At 39.7% G+C, this 20768-nt stretch overlaps 2 protein-coding genes across 4 annotated transcripts; both read right to left on the bottom strand.

Moving 5' to 3' along the window:
- Positions 1–2823: 2823 nt before the first annotated feature.
- Positions 2824–3850, bottom strand: LOC104445313 (NDR1/HIN1-like protein 1). Its single transcript, XM_010059167.3, has one exon. The coding sequence runs from the start codon at positions 3488–3490 to the stop codon at positions 2891–2893; it is 600 nt and encodes a 199-aa protein (XP_010057469.2). The 5' UTR covers positions 3491–3850; the 3' UTR covers positions 2824–2890.
- Positions 3851–4502: 652 nt separating this feature from the next.
- On the bottom strand, positions 4503–19381 carry LOC104445295. 3 transcript variants are annotated; one of them, XM_010059155.3, is made up of 24 exons: positions 18997–19381; positions 18799–18899; positions 17652–17862; positions 17183–17264; positions 14761–15031; positions 14415–14510; positions 14175–14315; positions 13142–13315; positions 12219–12421; positions 11981–12124; positions 11762–11850; positions 11307–11454; positions 11065–11117; positions 10532–10587; positions 9737–9900; positions 9158–9348; positions 7685–7733; positions 7519–7591; positions 6989–7090; positions 6720–6816; positions 6522–6641; positions 6232–6446; positions 5994–6134; positions 4503–5261 (listed from the first exon to the last, which is right to left on the bottom strand). In XM_010059155.3, the coding sequence occupies exons 1-24, from the start codon at positions 19181–19183 to the stop codon at positions 5082–5084; spliced, it is 3288 nt and encodes a 1095-aa protein (XP_010057457.2). In that variant the 5' UTR covers positions 19184–19381; the 3' UTR covers positions 4503–5081. The 3 variants fall into 3 exon arrangements, with proteins under 3 accessions (XP_010057457.2, XP_010057449.2, XP_010057442.2); XM_010059147.3 differs by having other exon boundaries at positions 7685–7742; positions 14175–14311; positions 14411–14510; positions 18997–19380; XM_010059140.3 differs by having other exon boundaries at positions 7685–7742; positions 18997–19380.
- Positions 19382–20768: the final 1387 nt, after the last annotated feature.

The following is a 20768-nucleotide window of genomic DNA, read 5'->3' as shown; positions in this document are numbered from 1 at the left end:
ATCGATTTGAGCAATAGTCAGAACAAGGATAGAAATACGAGGATTATAATTAATCAAATCAAGTGCTTCCCAAGAGTAAATCGCTTTGGGGGGCCCTAAAGTTGGGGAAAGTAGAGCGAAAAAGGCGATATTCTCTCTTCGAAATAAATGGTGATTGGTGGTTAAGAAGATGGTAGATGTGGGCTTTTTTGATTTGGCAAAAACCTAGCGACATGGCCCGTTGACTGAGGTTCTTACCGGCGGCGTGTTTAGCGGTTTTTCTCCTTCTCTTATGTGGCCCCAAAGGAAACACGATTAGATAAGCAATCCATTTGAGAGACCACGGCTACAAATGGAATCACCGAAAGTTCATTCGACCATAAATTCTCGATCGACGAATTATTTGAATTCGGATCTCATGATAGTTAATAGATTGGAAATTCATGAACGACTGAGCTGAGTTCCGAGGAGGGGGCTTGGATTCCCAATCGTTCCATGAGAATGAATTGGGAATTATCGATATGAATCCTCAAGCTTGATAAAGCCTAATCGGGTCTTAGGATGGTAGTTATTTCATTGTCGGACGTTTTTACTATAGCTGGATTTTTATGCTAGCATTGAGTTTGACAAGGACTGAGATCACCTAAATGATATGGATACTTTGGTGATCTTTTCATCACTAGGCTCCTAACCATGTCCATTTGCCAGATTTTATCATGTCATATTATTGACATTGGTAAGATTGAACGACCCCTTTGGGTCGGTTAAATTGGTTGGGACACTAATTACACACAAGCTGCTATGAATTAATATAGATTGCTTCAAATTACACATACTAACACAAGTCAAGACCACCCAAATAATGATAAGTAGTCCGGTAAGTCTTTCTGGAAATGATATTTATTGAAAAGACGAAATTTAATGGTAATTTCCCCAAATTCCCTTCCTAAATTTGTTTTATTGGAAGACTCTTGACGGTGGAAAGGAAGGAGTTCTACTTAACAATATTTTGACCAAAATTTAAATTTTGGAAATGCGGAAGAGATTCCGACCGCACTTTGAAGTTCGGTGCACAAACGTGGGTCAAGGTTGACCAACGTACGAAAGATTTTTCTTTCCTACTATTTCTCCGAATGGCCTTTTTTTTGTTTTTTTGCAAGTCACGATTGAATTGAGCAAATAAGGAGAAAAACGAAAGAAATGCGAGGATTAATAATTAATCGAATCAAGTGCTTTCCCAAGAGCAAATCAATCGCTTGGTGGGCCCCCTGAAGTTGGGGAAAAAGATAGCAGACAAAAGCGAGATCCTCTCTTCGGAATGGATAGTAATTAGTGGCTAAGATGATGATTAACAGGGCCCGCCGACCGGGATTATTACCGGCGGCGCTTTTAGCGGTTTTCTCTTTCTATTTTGTTGCCCCGGAGAAAAGATTAGAAGAGTAATCCATTTGAAAGACCCCACCACCTATGAAATCACCGAAAGTTACCTTCAATTGTAGCATGTCAATCGACGGACTACTCAAGTTCAGATCTTATGATATTTACTAGATTCGAAGTTCACGAACGACCAAGCTAAGTCCCAAGAAGGAGGCCTGGTTTTCCACTCGTTCCATGAAAATGAACTGGGAGTTTTCGATACGAATCATCGAGTTTGAATAGGCTTTGTCGGCCTAAAGATTTTAGTTGTTTCAACGACGACCACCTCTCTGTAGCTGGATTTTTCATGCTAAGATCAAACTCGGCAAAAATTATTATCACTCGGATGATATGGATAATTCAGTGATTTTTTAATCGCTGAGCTCATGATCACATCCATTTGTCAAATTTTATTGCATCACACTATTGACATTTGTAAGAATAAACAATCCCTTGGTCGGTTAAGTTGGTCAGGAGGATTTTCAATTAATAAATTGAAGGTCGCTGTTTGAAACCCACTAACTAGTAACTACGTGCAAACTACTCTGAATTTCGCATAGCTACACACGTCCCAAATGATAAGTAATTTGGCAATCTTTCCGTCGTCGGTCTCGTGACCACGTCTATTTGCTAAATCATTAATGTCGTAGTATTTAACATTTGCAACGTCAAATCTCGTTTTATAAAATGCAACGGTGCTTTGGGGATGGGCCGAATTAGCGGACCAATACGTATAAATAGAACTTGAAATTGGACCTCATTGCAACCCACCAAACAAACAAAACCCGAAAAGCCTGTCTGATTACATGAGCAGGCTGGGCCGATCAGAGATTTCCCGTGGAGCCCAACCATCTTATCACTCATGCTTTTGTCGGTCCGGTGATGTTCGAACGATACTTTTAGACAATTTTTAAGCGACCCATCACTGGTGACGGTGGCCCAGTTAGAAGTTTTTACTTGCAGGAGTTGTTATTTGTGTGGGAAACGTAGGTGATGATGACCGGTTGCCATCATTTGCGTAGAAGGTTGTAATAACTAGCGGCATTAGTGATGGTAATCTGGCGAAACACAAACTTACCAGATGATCTTAGCTCATGGCGTATAAAAAGAAGAAGACGACATGAACGAGCCGACAACATGGCCGACCACACGTGTCCTGCGCTCGCGCCAGCTCAGTCGCCCTACGTGTTTCCTGCTGAATCAGAGGCTCATGAAGGTGGCCACGAGAAGAAGGAGAGGACGACGAAGCAGCTCAGCTCGTTCTCGTTTCGTCGACCGTCCCCCTAATGATACTGTATAGAAAAATTGAACTAACTCAACCCTAGCAAACTGAAGAAGAGGAGGAGAAAAGAATCATTCGAAGGGTAAAAAGTTATGTCGCACATATATATTTTCACTTAACATAGTTAACAAAGGAGGCAGAAGCGAGCGAGCTTGTAAAACTTTATTACAAGCAAGGCCTAGTTTATCGACTTTTTCACGTGAAAACACCCTTTTAAACGTCGACTTTGCATGGAGGAGAGGCCAGCAGAGGCACTTGACCATCAAAATCCTTCTTCAAACCCACCAGCACATCGCACCTCGCATAAAACCCGTAATGCCCCGTCCTTATTACACCCGCCTTGTATCTCAACCTCCCCATCACCACCACGCTCAGCCCCACCACCCCGTACGCCTCGTCCACCGCCAGCCCGTTCCCCACGTCCGCCGCCACCGGCACCGCCGCCCCGCCCAGCACCGGGGACAGCTCCACCGTGGTCCGCCTCTCCTGGAAGAGAAACGGCAGCGACGCCGGCGGGGTTATCGCCTGCTTCCGGTACGAGACGAAGGCCGAGAGGCGGTCGTAGTAGATGGAGACCCGCGGGCTGGGGTTCCTGATGAGGAGCGTGAACTGCATGGTGGTGGAGATGACGGGCGGCGACGTGGCGTTGAGTTCGTACACGGCGGCCCCGATGACGGAGAACTGTGGCCGCTGGGGGCGGTAGATGAGGAAGACGATGAGGGCTGTGACGCCGGCGAGGAGGAGGAAGATGGTGATGGCCGCGAGCGCGGACCGACGTAGAGAGGAGGAATCGCCTTTCTTGTCATTAGCCATATTGGGATGGGGGAGGGGATGGTTTGCGAGGTTCTTGCGGGTCGTGTTGCTCTTCTTCTGTTCCGGAAACAGGCGGTGAAGAACTTATGGCGTCTAGAGAGAGAGAGAGAGAGAGAGAGAGAGAGAGAGAGAGAGAGAGAGAGAGAGAGAGGGTGAGTGTGATCGTGGCAAGTGAAGACGAGAAGAGAGCCGAGGAAGGAGAGGAATATGTATGACAAGTGGAGCAGAACAGAAGGGAATAAGTTAATTAAAAAGGGACGGTCGGGTCACCTTGGAACAGTTCTGCCTTCCTACCTCCACCTTCATATTTTCACTAACGTATTGTACGATGCGAAGGCGTTTCCCCCAGTTCCCGGTTCTACTTATTTCTCTCGTCACTATTTTTGGATTCTCGGTTCTTGTCATGGGTTGTTTGGGATTTCCCTCATCTTCTTGCACTTTTCTATCTCGATCTCGGACCAGGTTCGGAAAGAAACAATATTTTTGTTCAACGTCTCAAAAGGGAGAATAAAGTTATCAGGTATAAATTCTTCGACCACCTTTCATGCCTATGTTTCTGCACGGCATGCTTTATTGATACCAGGAACTACAGTGGATAGCGACTGATGAGCGGGCTTAGTTCTACGGAAAACAATAGTGTCGTGATCAGCCACGATTGGTTCATGAAAAAGCTATGGGGGAGAAACTTCAACGATAAACAAGGTTTGCGACGATGGGATACGATTTGGCCCATCTTTCATCATTTCATCGAACATGTAGAGAAGAATCGAGAATGAGGTGAGATAACCGTACGCATGACATTGCATGCCATGGGGTGAAATTCATAACCATTCTGTCTTCAAGTAGCATTCGCTAAGCACCAAGTGCTTGTGCATTCCGATGGCTTCCGAATCTCGCGTAATTGGGAAACCGGAGCAGCTTCATTACGTTGGACGCAAATCAATATGAGAGTGAGGGCATTGAAGATGAAAGCAGGAACCGAGAACGAAAGAAAAGATAGATGGACCGTGCAGGTAGCAACGTTAATCATCTGTCACAATTTGATGTGAGAATCGATACACTACACCTACTACAGATTCAACAAATCACCCCATTACAAAACACAAAAAATGAGACTAAAAAGATATGTGCACATCTTAGTCGTGAGTGAGGCATCAGTATCCATTACTGGGTCACTGACATAAGGTACATTTGGTCACGGTGAAAGACAATCTGTGATGCCGATTTTGGCGAAACGGCACAGCACACTAAAAATAAACTAAATTCAACTTTTCGAAAAAAAAAAAAAAGAAAAAGGCAACTTCAACCGAAAACAAGTTTGGCCAGTCACTAACTTCTATTTAACTTACAACTATCTGAAGGTATGATGATACGACCAAAACTATGTTTTTTCATCATTGTTTTTCGTCATCACCTACGATGATGGGTATTTCCTACTTAACTTGGCAGGAGCCTCTCAACAGCTGTTTCTATACATCTCAATATGAGAGAAGAAGACGAACTTTAAGAACTGTACAGTTGCGAAGTGAATCTTCATCAAGCAGTCCAACGAAGCACTTTTCACCCAGGAAAATCAGTGCAGGGACCAAATTCAAGAGGACAATATGCACATTAATTTTCTGCATGTTTCCCGTACGTCTTTTGAAGGATCAGTTCTTGATAGAGTTGAAAGTACAGATCTTGCTTCCACTAGTCCACCCGATATGCTAACCAAAATCACATCTTCACTAGCCATAAGAGACGCCACTAGTTTTGCAGCAGCCACTCTTTCCTGAAAAAAATCACAACCTTTCAACATGACAGACGCTTAAATAGAAACTGCAAATCAATTGTGTACTCATCCATCTACCAACTACACTAGCCGTTGCTATTCCAATAAAAGTGAGCTTTTGTCAAGAATTTGAACAATGTATTCAGCATATTAATCCGTGGGAAAATGCCTTCTCCAACATTTTCACCACACCGAGGAGAGCAAGTTAAGATTAACTACTCCATCAGAGCAAATTATGAACTACTTTGTAAATAGCCATAAAGCACTGGGTTTATATCTGGTGGGACTTGCATACACACAGTTTGTATGTAGAAAGTGGCTTCATCACAATAAGAAATATCTGTAGAACATAACCACGTCAACAGATTGTGTATCAAACCGATATCATGTTTTCCTAGGCCTATATTCTTTAGGCTTCCTTCACATTACAAATTTAAGAGGAGAGTGAGGTAAGAATTCATGTGGAATCAACACATATCACGCCTTACATGCAAATTTGGCCACTTTCTACAAATATTTTGTAGCATACTGCCTCCCCATGTCAACACGTTTGAGTCATAGCATGCAACATTTCATGTCACTAACTTCACTGAGAAAGAGAATGGGGAAACACAAGCAGGGCAAGAGGACGGAAGAAACTCATGGAGATAAAATGCAGTCATAAGTTGCAGTTGCAGATTACAAAAAAACAAATGACATTCAAATAAATAAATGCAAAATAAATCTGAGTACCTTTTCTGTCCCTTCTTTAAGATATTTTAGAGATAGCTTGAGAAGATCATATGAATAAGGAAGCACAGCAGATTTTAAATGGTAGACTGCCGAAAAGAGAACCTGAATACAGGCAGCTCTAATCTCAGCATCCAGTATCACCTGCATTATTATAATTGGTATCCTTTTATCCCATTTATAGGAAGTCAAAGAGCTGAGCTCATACGAAAACTTCAATACTGTATATAATGAAGTGTACCTCAATAGTATGAATGAGAACTGGAATTGCTCTTTGAGAAAAGGATTTCTTGCCACCTTCTGCTATCTTCTGGCTCACACTGATAAGAACATTAGCCATGCATAACCGGAATGGTAGGGCTGGGGGCTCATTGCTCAAACCAGAAGTGGAATCAACATCATTGGCTATCAGTTGACTGATTACATGACCGAGAACGGAGCAAGAGCCAGTTTTCCCTGCACATCAAGCCAGAGGTCAAACCCTACAATCATTAACACAAAACTACACAGTCAAGGAGAAGTCTGGGTTACCTTTCCCTCTAGAGAAGGTGATTTTCCTCAAGGTAAAATTACTGAACGATTCTGGGGATTGTAGTTCACCACAAATCATCAGCGCTAGACAATCAATGCATCCATGCTGTGCTTTTGAAACTGAAATGAAAGGAAATATCAAATCTCTAACTTAAATGATAAAGGATATGGTGCTTGAATAGCAAAATATGTCTGTACCGTCATCACCATCGAGTGAAGGCCAATGCAGAACCACTTCAAGAAATTTTATGATCTCGAGCATAACAGGATCAAATGTAGGATGTCTGCCCCTAACCTACAAGCATAAATTTGAACAAGTGAGGTTCCAAACTCAACCTCAAAAGAAGCAAACAAAAACTTGTTGTCTTAAACTCAAGCACATGGCTAGATCTAACGGGGGAAAAAAGGCGAGTTGCGAAGAAATTAAGCAAATGACATGGTCATCCAACACAGTAAAAGCACGTTACCACAAGAGAAGTGCAGACTGAAAACAAACAAGCCTTTATCTTTAGTATGTCCTGATGACATACAGCATCTTCCAGATGGAAGCGAATAATTGGAAGAAGTACCTGGAAAATAAAAATAAGAATAAGAATCAGAGTCTTTAGGAAAACAACCACTGTTACGTAAACACAAATTTATTTCTTCCCGTTAGAGTCTCCAGAGAAACTCAAGAATCAACAATAATATGTAAAGAAAAAGTAGGTACTCCAATTCTGAAACCCTCTAAACTATCCATCTTTCGATACCAGCCCATTTAACTAGGCTGTTAACTAGCATACATAAAGGCAGCTTGGCTTAAGGACCAAACTGATTCTTAAAAGATTTACTAGGGCAGGAAAAAAGAGTTAGCTTGAGCGTACTCATGGACAGCTATGCTAATATCTTAAGTGAGTGACTCAATGTCAGAGAACTTCCTGAAAGTGCATCCTATAGCTCATACTTTTGAGTGAATGGTTAAATAATCACAAATATAAGTGTCTTAGCCAATATTTACCAGAGGATACAAACGACCACAGAGTTCAGCTGCAAGTTTCCGAACATCTTCAAATTCAGTCTTGGAAAATGCCCTGAAATTTCGTGCACCATGTACAGACCAGATTAGAAATGTTAAATTCTATTTTGGCAGTTGAAACCTTATAACGATCATATCACGGATCTACCTCTTCAGAAGGAGAGCAGCAACACAGCCATCATCAATGATGCCAGCGCCTGCATTTGCTGCAACAGCCTCAGATTATAAGAAATTGACGAATCAAAGGAGGAGAACGAATTTTGCAAATATCAATCATGGCGGCATCTTATTCAGCAGTCGTGGAATGCTCATAATGATTGAATTACTCTGGGAATACAAATAGTCAGCATCTACATCAGTGTTTAGAGGGAACCACTTCGCTCATTTCAAATGCATGGCACACCACGCACGAGCACAGTGATCTTGGATTGAACTAGACTTTCTGGTGAGTAATAAGAGTCATCGTCAGGATTCCCCTAACTCAAGGTGCTCACTATAGTTGACTGTCGTTCCAAAGGAAAGCATCACTCTGGTGTAAACAACAACCAGTACTTGCACAGGGATAAACCAAACAAGATTGGGTAGAAGATGATACAATTTTACTCTGAGCAAGATATATTACCCACAAATTCCATAGTCTACTCAGATTATGTTCTAATTAAGGATCATAATTCACAAAAACCAAAGTAAATGCTCATATCAGCAGATAATAAACGTTAAATTTTGCAGAGAAACACAATTAGTACTCAATAAGTATATCAAATAATATATAAAATCACAAGAAAAGGCTGAAAAATTTCACAATTATAGCCAAAGAGAGTAACAAAAAGAAGAATATTATTTTCAGAAAAGGAACTGACAACGTCCATCTACGCATGTGCTACTAAATATGTCTACAGTGAGACAAATTTACGTGTAACAGATATATATATATATGGATATGCTAAGACAAAAGAACTTGTCCTTGCCATCTGCCAAATGACGGGGCTGCAAACAGACTTTCCCTTACTCATACGAAAAAGTTGTACACAAACCAACTATTGATTTTTCATTTTTTTTCGCCACTTTTCGGTAAGTATTTTATTAAGTTTAATATCAGCTTCAACATCTACTGATAGTAGCAGTCCACTTCCACTTTCTTTTTCTTTTTTCTTTTCATAAGTATCTGAATCTTTGGATCGACTAATCCTCCACAAATGCACGCAACTTCCCCCGGGGGTCAACATGCACCGAGCACGGCTCCACCCATAGGATGGTCAGTCCAGCTCCTAAATTAGTCTGAGCGGAGACAATGTAATTGCAACTTGATAACTGCTGCCTCCAAATAATGCTCTTACCCACTCCATATTATAGCTATGTTGTCATAGGGAATGAATGCATTGAGCAGGAAATTGGAATCATAAGAATAGTGCAGATACATCAATAAGTTCTTGAATATTTCCGCAAGGAAAAGAAAAACATGTAAGCTTTTAGAAAAGATACAAATTTATCCAAGAAGCCTAAGCAACTCCCACAACCCGTGCACTTAAAATACTTAGATAGTAATATGAGGGGAGGGAAGTAACAAAACAATATTGAATGAGAATTTAGGACAGATGTCTTAGAAAGCAAGATACTGTACCATGCATATTGTCTTGGTTGAGAAGTTGACCATACAAAATAGATGAATTGAGGTCATCAAATACTCTCAAAGGAAGAATTTTAATAATGAGTAGAGGGCTAAGGCGCTCAAACAGTGATTTCTGCATTCTCTCCTCATCATAACTTGGAGAATTGATGGTATCCCTCAGAGCAAGCAGGCTTTTGTCAACCCTGCCAAATATAACTAGGAGAGTAACTAACAGACTGCACAGAATAGCAGATGGTAGGCCACAGAGAAATTTACAAAATTGGAAACATAGTAATCTCACCAGAATCTCCTTAAATAAACAAAAAGACAACAGGACAGAAAAAGTGCACTTAGCACAAAAGGAGAAATATTAGCGCAAAGGTGCAGGGATGAGAGAGACAAGAGAGGATTCCCTTATATTTATGATGTCTGTGAACAAACTACCTCCTCATGTTTTAACACTAAAACTTAGGAAACGCAGAAATAGCCACCAAGAAAGTTAGTGGTGTATGGGAGACTTCACTTTGAAAACAGGCTGCATCATAGGGAAAAAAGCAGAACAGATGAGAATCAAACATTTAAAAAACATACTCTCTCTGTTCCTGCATGCATAACAGGATGCGATCTAGCACCATATCTTTGGTATCTGCCAGATGTTCACTTATATAACTCAAAAACCGCACAAGAATGGCATTTGATGGCTCGCTGAACATCTTGTCGATCAGGGACCCAACCAAAGTTTTCCAGTCTCCAACCTGTGAAATTCAAAAGATCAAAATTAAACTTAAAAAAGCTAAAAGGAAAAGGAAAACTGGAAATATAGATATAAGATGACATTGAAGCTATTAGAACAAAATATCGTCTGATTTGCATAAAAAAGTGACTAAGAAAATGTTTGGAAAAGACCAAAATTCACTCTCTTCCAGCAAATAATGTGCACAAGGCATGATCATCCTCGGAGCCTACAAAGGCATGATCAATAGCAGAAGTCATTTTTAACCATTGTAGCAAGAAAAGGAGATATCCCTCGTTTATCGTTCATTCAGGTGCATAATACCTTTAGTTCAAGGCATACCAACTCCCCACTTATTGAGAGAGATGCATTGAAGAATAATATGTGGAGCAAACTAGAGAAATCTGGCTGATGAAGTCAGTGCAAATGTCATCAATATATGCAGTTCATGCCAATAGAGAAATCTGGCTAATTGTAAAAGCAGAGAGAACTTAGGATTCAATTAAGGCAAGGAAAATGAAATGATAAACCTAAGTGTATGTAATGTGCATAAGCCAAAGATGTACAAAAGAAGAAATTATTTTTGAATTGGTCTCGATTTAGTCATTATTAACATAAGCAAGGATGTGACAATAGTGCCTTAATATTCTTACACTGTCAGACCACTCTGGAGTCAGCCTGAGTACTTGATCAGCTTCTAACTTTGATTCTGCAAGTGCCACAGAAAGATGAGCTTGATGCATCACAATTCTCTATCGAGAGAATAATACAAACTTCCACTCAGCAGAATATCTGAGAATTAAATGCTCAATGTAGTGAGAATTCCCTTACAACTGCTCTCAGTAGCATGTGAAAAGTGGAAAGTGTTAACAGATTTTTCATGTGTATCATCGAAATAATTGTCACAGATAGTGTTTCCACCACATAGTCATAGATTGAACCATAGACTTATAAACAATGAAAATTAATAAATACCCATTAAATTTCACTTATTAAAACGGAAAAAATTTGAAATATTGTCGGTATTTCTATTTGCTAAAAGGGAACTATCTGACATAGTGTGATCGCAGCATTTTGGTAGCTAATGTGGACCATTGATAAGAACTTTTAGAGTTTAATACAAAATGACAAATGTCTACAATCCAGGCCATTAAAAGAAGAATTTTGCATCCCCATAGAAACGCACCTACAACTTTCTCTTCGGTAGTTTTAGGAATTTCCAAGCTACTATTGAGGTTGCTGCAACAGAAACAGAAGACATACTACAGTCAGAAAGAGGACTTCCAAAAGATAATGTTGAAATAATCAGGATAATCTGTTAGTTACAGTAAAACAGAGAATTAAATGCACACACGCACGCTGTGTGTGGTTGGGAAGTGGGGGCGTGTATATATATAGAGAGAGACAGAGACAGAGACAGAGAGAGACCTAAGGCAGTCAAGCAGCATAAATATCACTTCAGATTTCTGTTTATGAGACCGAAGCATCCCAATGAATGCTTTCCTTGCAGATGACTGCAATGTTCTGTCTGAAGTATAAAGGATATGAACCAATCTAGGCAACACTATTGAAGGCTCTGCAAGAAGTCAAAGTAATCAATATGATTATCAAGACGACTGTCATCATCAGAAAATGTATAACTGACATAGTTTGCATATATCATGGTGAACAATAGTGAACATCAACTTGGAGAAAAACATGAGATTCACATGTTCATTACGGCACTTAAACTGTACAACAAGGAGGGAGAGCCATCTTAAAATCCAGAGCAACACAAGGAACATAACGCATTTCTCAGTTTATAGCATGTCCCTGAACAGGACTCAAATAGAGTACCCCAATAGGATATATAGGCCAAGAGCAGACTTGGTCATCAAACTTACCCATGTTAGAAAGTGAATCAGATGCCAGTTCACGAATTGTACAATCTCCATCATTAAGGCATCTCAGCAAACCATTTGCTATATCTTCCCTGTAATATTTCCAAACACGAGATTAATAAGAACTACTGATTGAAGTGTGCTGAGAGAGATAGAGAGAGAGAGAGAGAGACAGAGAGACAGAGAGAGCAATCATGAATCAGTCAAACAGCAGAATCTTACCACTTCAAATGAGGGAGTCCATTCACTGTCTTTGATGATATGCTTATCAGTTCACATATGACATCAATGGCATTTCTTCTCTGCATAGTGTTTCCACTAGCAAGACGATCTATAACTTCTTTGACACAGTGATTCTCCGAGTTTCTGACAATTCATTATCAACATCCACTATAATTACATGAACCCTGAAAACCTATTATATCTAAGAACTGATTAGTGAAAAGAAACCAAAACATACATGGAACAATATTCTGCAATGAGCTTAACAGCAGCTCTAGCTGTTCCATCCCTCTCATCCAGAAGCTGAAGCAGCAAAGGGATCACCGCATTGAACTGTTCTTTCTCCACAAGATTGTTTTCATCAGAACAGTTCAACTTGAAAATTGTTTCCTTGAATATGCAGACAATCCCATCTATCACATCTTCATCTGCACAGTTTAGCTTAAGGAAAAAGGGCAGGACGTCAGTCTAGCTACAAAAGGATAAAGTGGAACCAACATATAAACCAGCAGAGTATGGTCGAACAAGAACTGTGATTTTACAATATCTTAAACACTTTGATCACATTGAATCATGAAAATGTCAGCTAATAGTTCCCAGCATGGCTTTGACACACAATTTTGATTGAGTAGGATTTCATTTTGATTTACATTAGATAGCAAATCAGAAACTCTTTCTAGCCATACTCATGCCCAGAAAAGAGATATTTTACCGTATCGAATGCTAAAAAAAAATATAACAAGTTTTCGAGTTGATGTCATTCAGATAACTTGTAAAACCATCCTTAAATGCCAGTATCAACGGCCCCAAATCAACTTTCAAAAACAACAGTATTATTATTTGAAAAGAAAAACTGGCAAGACAACTCATTGTCGCCAACACCGAACTTACATGGCTACACCGCAAATGAATGGAGAAAATTACATGATCCACAAGGCTAGCTCAAGATAATATCTTACCAGGTTACCCACACCCACGAGCTTTTATCAATTTAAAAAGTAAGCAATACTGCAGAGAGCATATTTGTCCTTCAAATAAGCTCCAACACTATCATAAGTTATTGCTTAAATATTTCCAAAGAATTTAAGAAATTGATCACTTGGATTCCAGCTTATAAATAAAAAAGTATTGCAGTTTCTTGAAGCCCTCAAACAGAAATACCTGAGGTAAAAGGACCTGGGATATCTGTGATCCATATTCCAACACAGTAGTTTCAAACCTCTTGCCAACAAGACGGCCCAATAGAAGACATAAGCAATTCAGGAAAAACTTTCTGGTCTCAGCCCCAACCTCATCATACTCTTCATGCCTGTACGAACATCTCTCTGCATAGGACTGCATGTTTGAGTAGCAGCAACTAAGTAAGCCAGAGATGACGCCAAAAGGAACGCTGAGAAATTATTAACTTTCTAATAAAAGAGAAATTCATGCTCAGTGTGCTGTAAAAATTGCAAGAATTACAAATAGAAATATAGAAAACAAGAACATTTGAGGCACACAAACACTATCCTCAAAGTTTCCGTACTTTACAAAGTGCAAAAGGTATGTTGCTACTGACTTGCGTGGATATCACCAGCTAGAGATTGAGAAGTTCCAACAAGGAAATTGCTCAATTGACCACTGCCTAAAATTGCTTCACAAAGAAGCAAATGTTCACCGCCAAATATTTGTTTTGTAATGACACAAAATGACTGACTTAATTTATGGTCCATCCACATGACTTCCACGGCCAATAAAATTCGATCAAAGAAATTAATAAGCCTTTTGAAATCCCTCTTATATACAAACGGTGATCCCAATGAATCTATATTGACATTGCAATACACATACAGAGTAGATACATAAACCAATAATGATGCATTAGAATAACCATGAAGCCATATGCAACTTCTTTGAAATAAAATACATTGCAGTAGGACCTTCTATCCCAGAACTATCTCATCAGTTTGCCCTACGTTTAATAGATTGACCACTGAATTTGATTGCTTAAGGTTCAGTGCCACACTGATAGGGGCTCTACATCACCTCTACTTTCTAGGACAAACTTGTTGGCTTCCTTGGAAAAAAGAGTTCCTCAACCAACAAATAGCATTATCATAGCTTTAATAGATGTTTCTAAAGGTATCTTTCAAGTGACAGAGAGAGGAGGATGATAAAAATATAAGGTTGCATAAACTGAACTTGTTCCATTAACCTGAATGCCAGATAAGTATCGTTCCAACCATGCTTTATAATGCTGAGAGAACCTGTGATCTTCCAAATGCAATAACTTGCCATAATGCTTCCAACATGAAGAGAGTAGTAGTTCTTGAGTCTTCACTGTATTTGAGTCTGACTTCAAGTTATATGAAACAGAATTATCACTTATAGAGAATTTCGGAAAAAACAAAAAACAGTAAAAACCTCAAAAGAAGTGAAGATGTAAAGGACCTGCCTCATTTTGGGAGCAATTGTGCTTCTGAATATCCAGTAACCATTTGAGAACTCCTTCCAGCCCTCTAGCGTGTAAAGACCGGCTCTTTCTGCTCCACTGCATCATAGTATGGGTACTCCACGTAAATAAGAACAAATCTAGATCTCGACTAATGAAACCAGCCTGAGCCAAAAGCCTTCAGTAGCTTAACAGGCCAATGCAGTTATGATTTTCATTAAAAAAAATTTATTGTTTCTTATTCCTTCAGCTACGGTCAAGGAAAAAGCAATCTGAGTACGCCAACGACTAACTAGCTCAGACATTCCCTCACAATCTAAACTCCATATAGGAGATGAAAGAGACATACAGCAAAAAGCAGCTGCACCAGATTGACGAGTTCCTCTAGGTGATTGGAAAGCAAATTCTTTGGTTCCAGTTCCATTTTTGGGATTCCTACAGTTCCCTCATCAGCAGCAGGCAAACCCGTACTTGTGTTTACAGATATATCTGAATCTACATAACTTTTCTGGTTGCTCACAATCTCATCTTTTCTTGTCAATGCTTCAGTGAGAGCCAGAAAACAATCAGCAGCGGAAATTGAAAGACGAGAAGGTAACTCATATCCATCTTGCAAGGAGCTGCAAAAGACCATTTCGAAGAACAACATTAACGCTCTGCACGGCCGTAGAGAATTTTCTTGAGAGCATATAGTGACATTTCATTAGATAGCTTCCACAACATTCAACAAATAAAGAAAAGACAAATGGAGATACTTCAAAACATAACCATTGTTTCTAGAGCGTACCAATAGTTTCTTCAACTAAAACATAATACTAGACGCATGTATTATGTGACTTGTATAAACTATATTTCATGCTATTAGTTAGTAGGTGTGCAAAAAAAGGTAATTAGGGTTTTGGTTTTCTCTCATGCTTTATAAACGGAGCCATCCTATGCACGACTTCTATAAAGTTAATGACGAGATGTAGTCATTTAGTATTTTTTTTCTCTCTCCCTCTCTCTTGATATTCTAGAATATTTGCACAACTTACTGAACTAATCTCCAAGGTGCAAAAGCATATTATTCGATGCAAATTTCATATTAGGATCTAGGGAGAGCCTTTGTCACAGGAGGGTCCTCCCACATACCTATGACTTTGTTACATTGTAACGTAATTAGCAAGTCCACTAGGCAAGACCAGTGCCATAACTTAAGGAAAAGTTCCTTATTTTGTTGTCATCCATCTCCTAATTCTATGCAATACAGAAGCTCTACATGCATACTTGTCCTCAAGCACATGGATTTGTCATTCTTTTGCATGAACAAACAAATAACTTTCAAGATGGAGATGGCAAAAAGCCAATTTCAGGGGGAAAAAAGCATAGATAAAATGGGTAAGAAAAAGAGCGTTGTTTCTAAACTATTAGTATCGACCATCCACAGTTTTTAAAGACTCAATTTGTTCATTAGCATCAGTAAGAGGGTTCCAAAGGGAAAGGACTTTTACAATTGCAATTCCCTCATTGTGATAGGGGGTCACTTTCTCCGTAAGATAGGTAAATAGCTTTCCAGGAGATTGAAAAAATAATCCATTAGCAAATAGATCATATTTGCTCGGGTACTTTTTATTGGATTTCCCTTTCCGCTTTTGCTTTCTCAAAATTTCTGGTGGCTCATCCCTGGTCAACAAACATTAATTTTGTTTTTAATCCAGCATTACATATTATTTAAGAATTTTAGTGAATTGGTTCAGAAAGTAACTTCTACTTAATCTAGTTTTGACACCAAAAACTCCAAAAATTAGATGAAACACAGTAGGAAATAATGGAAATTATTGTTTATAACTGCAAATGGGGGATATCTTCTAAATTTCTTACAGTTTTTCTACTGAGAAGTAGCACGGTGCATCTGGAACCACTTCTTTCCCCCATGTAAAAAATTTGCAAGTTTTCCATTTTGAATCAAAACTCTTGTTCTCATCTCTCCACTCCCCCACAACCTTCTGCCTATGTAAAGCTAATGAACAAGCAAAACAATATCCATATTTAGATGGGATGATTCCTTGGTATCCCATTTGAGGAATCCCTGCATGTCCCGCTTAGCTTAGACTGCACTTTAGTTTTCTACGGTCCACCAACAAAAGTTTGGCAACACAGATGAACAGGAAAGGATAGACATGTATATTCATCTACACATTCCCAAAGGATTTCCACAAATTTGAACAAAATAGACCTTTGATTTTTGTGATGCATTGAAGAAAAGAGAGAATTAATTCAATGCACCAACAAAAGTTTGGCAACACAGATGAACAGGAAAGGATAGACATGTATATTCATCTACACATTCCCAAAGTATTCCCACAAATTTATAAAAAATAGACCTTTGATTTTTGTGATACAATGAAGAAAAAAAAGAATTAATTCAATGCAGAAAGCACCGATTCTTGGATTTTTCAGGGCACTAGAAACCCAATTACCGCAACAGTTTGGAACTCCTTGGACTTTGCAAAAGTTACAGCATCTTAGAACAAACAACCCCACGCCCATCCCACTACAAAGAGATATGGAAGGAAAAGCAACCTAAAAATGGCCTGCCAACACATCAACTTGGTTTTGGAAAACCAAAATAGTTGCAAGAAGTGACAAATCAATACTTCACAGGCATAGCATGATTTTTTTTTTTTTTTTTTTTTGGTCGTGGCATAATAGGATTTACATGCCCATCATTTATAGAGCGAGCATCAAGTCATCAGTGCAGGTCCCGAATTCAGAAGTGAAGAGACACATACCTTCCTTTGCGTATTATAGAAGAAAGATGTGAAATGCATGGACAAAGCATCTCCACAATCACATTGTACTTCCTCCTTAATCCTGCCATCGGAAGTCCAAAAGGGAACTCCACCATCAACAATAACCTTAACAGTAACGTCTCGACAAAGAAAGTTTCCTTGATGAAGCATAGTTCAATGTGGAATGCCAAAGGCAACCTTTTTTCATAAAATGGATTCTAAAAGCAACTCACTGAATACCAAAAGGAATAAATTTGCCAAAGAAATCAGATTATTAGAATTTTACATCCTCATCTAAGTGATGTCAAAAACAACACCAAATGGACTAAGAGTGCAATTATAATCACAATGATCCATTTTGATGGATGAAAAATCAGGCAGACGCATACAAAAAAAATAAGGATACTGAAAATGATTTAGTATGTGCAAGTGCTTCGTCTTAACAGTAATGAGCATGTTGTACACTTACCATCCAATAAAAATTGATTGATTGCACTCTCACATTCCAAAAGACCTCGTACTAGGGTACACCAGCCCAGTGATACATAATGATCTTCTTTTCTAGAGATAATGTCGGCGAGACTCCGCATGAAATATTGGAAAAGGAACTCGTCTTGAACAAGCCAGTCAAGAAGTATCAAGATTTGGCCACCATGTCTTGATTCTTTGCTCCTCAGTGACTGCAAAAACAAGTGCTTCACATGTAACAGCGAAAAATACAACAGCGCATAAGTAGAAAGGTACCCAAATTTACTGACAACAAAGCTCACGGGATATAAGAAACAAGATTAAAGAATAAATCATTTAAAACTACAATATGAAGTCAGATGCTTAACTCATAAAACAAAAGCTAATGATAGAAAAGGAAGCAATCATTAAAAGATAAACTACAAAAATCAACAAGATGACACATGAGCTATATCTGCACAAAAATATTGAAAATAAGCCATCCACTTATCCACATAACCCTCACTCCAGAGGAATGAAATGACATCTTGTTCCTGTAAAAAATAAAGGTTTGACACACCCCTTTCTTTCCACTCATAATGATCCATTTAGACCTCTAGGTTAGATAGATCCAACTTTCTATTTGCTCGCAGGATCAAGGTGGACCGCCACATTCTCCTTTCTTCTTAAGAACCCACACATCCCATGTCAAACACAATATTTAAAAGCCACTTTTGTGATAAAGCTTGAATTAGTAAGTACAGAGTTCTCTCCTGTGCAGCTCAAGTACGGCAAAGGATAAATCACATCATGGTTCATGAAAAGAGCTGCTCACATCATCCGATCCGATGGGCAGAAACTCCTCAAATATCCAACAATATCTACACACTAATTAGAACTGTTCAGGTATGCATATGAAAGAACCAAATGAAACGCATTGCTAGGCAACAGAATCAGCTGAAGCCACAACTCGTTTGCCCGAAACCGACATCCTTATCGAATAGAGATTTCAAGCAACGAAAGGCCCTGAAAAGTGAGAAGTGCTTCACGGCTTGCAAACACTAACAGGTTTCCCCAAACAGCATGAGCAAGTATTCTCCAAACAAAAAACAGCCTGACAGGAAATAATTCACTGGAGCAAACGAATAGTCCGAGTAAAAAACACGTACGTGTTCGAACATCGGAACGAGAATCTGATCCAACCGCTCCTTTCTTTCGGCCGCGTCCTTAACGTACTTGTGCAGAAACAACAGCGACTCGTCCAGAGAACCTGCTCGACATCAGCAGATATAAGCACGGAATGAAAACAGCGGGCATCAAAGCTCGCGGCGGCGCCGCAGCTAGCAAACCGGAGACGAGCGACGCACCGGTCGGAGGCGGCCGGAGGAGGTCGGGAGAGAAGCGGGAGGCGGCGTCCCGGAGCTTCTTGGGGCGAGCGGAGAGGAGGGAGGTCAGCACCCGGCCGAGAGCGAGGGAGACCATCGATTCGGGGCTCGATCGCCAGAGCAACGGCCGCTCTTCTCCTCCTCCCTCCGCCGCTACTGCCATCTCCATCGCGACCGGTCGAGGCGAGATTGTTTGCGCGAAGAAGAGAAGCTACGAACGACCGGGCGGCGGCGAGCGAGTCGAGAGTTGCGCTCCGGCGAAATTGGGTTTTTCTCGGCCGTCGGCGAACGGAGAAGGAGCAAATAATTTTGGAGGCAAAAGTTGAGATTTTTGTCGTAAATCGATCATGTGCGGGGGGGGGGGCTTCTACTAAGCTCCGAAGTTTTTCGTAAATACGGGATGGGCGGTGTGGATAGGTGCACCGATACTACCATACCATTACACTTGTGCAGAATCGCAATCGGGCAAAAAAGATTTTTTTTTTTTAGGAAAGAAATCCCGATTCAAGTATTAACTTCATCATCGTGGCTTTTCTTTCGTAAAATCAATTGGCACCTAAGATTTCACTTGCTATGCTATCGATTAGGATATTTTCAATGAAAATGTCCCCTATCTTATCGAGGCTAAGAAATTTTAGAAGAATCGTTGGATGATTTGAGTAGTTCTGCCTTTTTGTTTCTAACGAGAACAAATCCAATTATGTCTGGGAGAAAAAAAATATTGTGTGGGTACTCAAGCCAATGGAGTTTGACACTAGAAAAAAAGTCAATGGAGATAAAATGATGCGAGTGGTATATGATGTTTGAGACATGAGAGGGCAGATTAATCAAAATTTGTATCAGCAAATCTACGATCTCTAAAGGAATGAACGAAGGAAAAGATCACTGGCAAAGGAAGCTTAGAACTCTTGTCATCACCAAAGGTGTGTTATTGGTCAAAGGCTTATATTATATTTTATCAAGGATCTGTCAACTAAATAAACTTCGAAGAAGGAAGATACATTGAATTTAATTAAAATTAAAATCAATTAAGAAGTGTGGAAATCCATCTTTACTTAATGCATAAGAAACCAACCTAGAGCTCATTGCGTAGTAGGAAGGATGAAAGCAAGATTTGACACAAAAAAAACCATAGACACGCCAGCTTCAAATGAGGAACATCAAGTTATCTCAAAATCAATCATTTGAGATAAGTTGAGAAACTTCAAGACACATTAGCAATTACTTTGCCAATTACATTTTTAAAACTTATATTGACTTGAGCATCAGAGGTTCCCAAAAATTTGCTCAAATGTACTTTCTTATATGCAATGGCTAGTGTGCGGAGCCACTAATTAGACAAAGTAGGAATTTGGGTGGAATTTGTCCAATTCAAATTAGACTATTATAAATGTCCTAGTTCGTAAATTAAGCATTTTTGTCAATACGATTGTTCGTGTTCAAAACTAAATTCATATTATTCCGTTCAAATTAAACTATTACCAGCGTCGTACCGTCCGCAAATGGAAAATTTGGGACCAAAATTGTCCTATGAAATGCCTCAAATTATCTTAGGATCCGAAACTACAGAAACGACACGGCACAAAAGCGGCTATTGTCGATTGCCCTTTTGAATGTACCGCAGACAAATCCCTCCGACCGAGTGGTTTCAACTTCCTCGTAAGCCTCGAACGAGATTGCCACGTCACGGTCGTTGCACCGCGTCCGAGGTTCCCTGGGGACCAGCCATGGCTGACCGCACAATTCATTTCGGA

The sequence above is a fragment of the Eucalyptus grandis genome, chromosome 1 (assembly GCF_016545825.1).
Source record: "Eucalyptus grandis isolate ANBG69807.140 chromosome 1, ASM1654582v1, whole genome shotgun sequence".
Classification (NCBI taxonomy): domain Eukaryota; kingdom Viridiplantae; phylum Streptophyta; class Magnoliopsida; order Myrtales; family Myrtaceae; genus Eucalyptus; species Eucalyptus grandis.
Note: the sequence above shows the minus strand (reverse complement) of the source record. Positions and strands in the feature narration are given on the sequence as shown.

What these genes read in the sequence shown, in the direction of transcription:
- LOC104445313 (XM_010059167.3), bottom strand. Translation starts at nt 3,490, where the DNA reads ATGGCTAATGACAAGAAAGGCGATTCCTCCTCTCTACGTCGGTCCGCG.
- LOC104445295 (XM_010059147.3), bottom strand. Translation starts at nt 19,183, where the DNA reads ATGGAGATGGCAGTAGCGGCGGAGGGAGGAGGAGAAGAGCGGCCGTTG. An exon ending in CCTCCGGCCGCCTCCGACCG is followed by an intron (nt 18,900 to 18,996) that starts GTGCGTCGCTCG and finishes GATGTCGAGCAG; the next exon opens with GTTCTCTGGACGAGTCGCTG. An exon ending in CAGTCTGCACTTCTCTTGTG is followed by an intron (nt 6,817 to 6,988) that starts GTAACGTGCTTT and finishes TTATGCTTGTAG; the next exon opens with GTTAGGGGCAGACATCCTAC.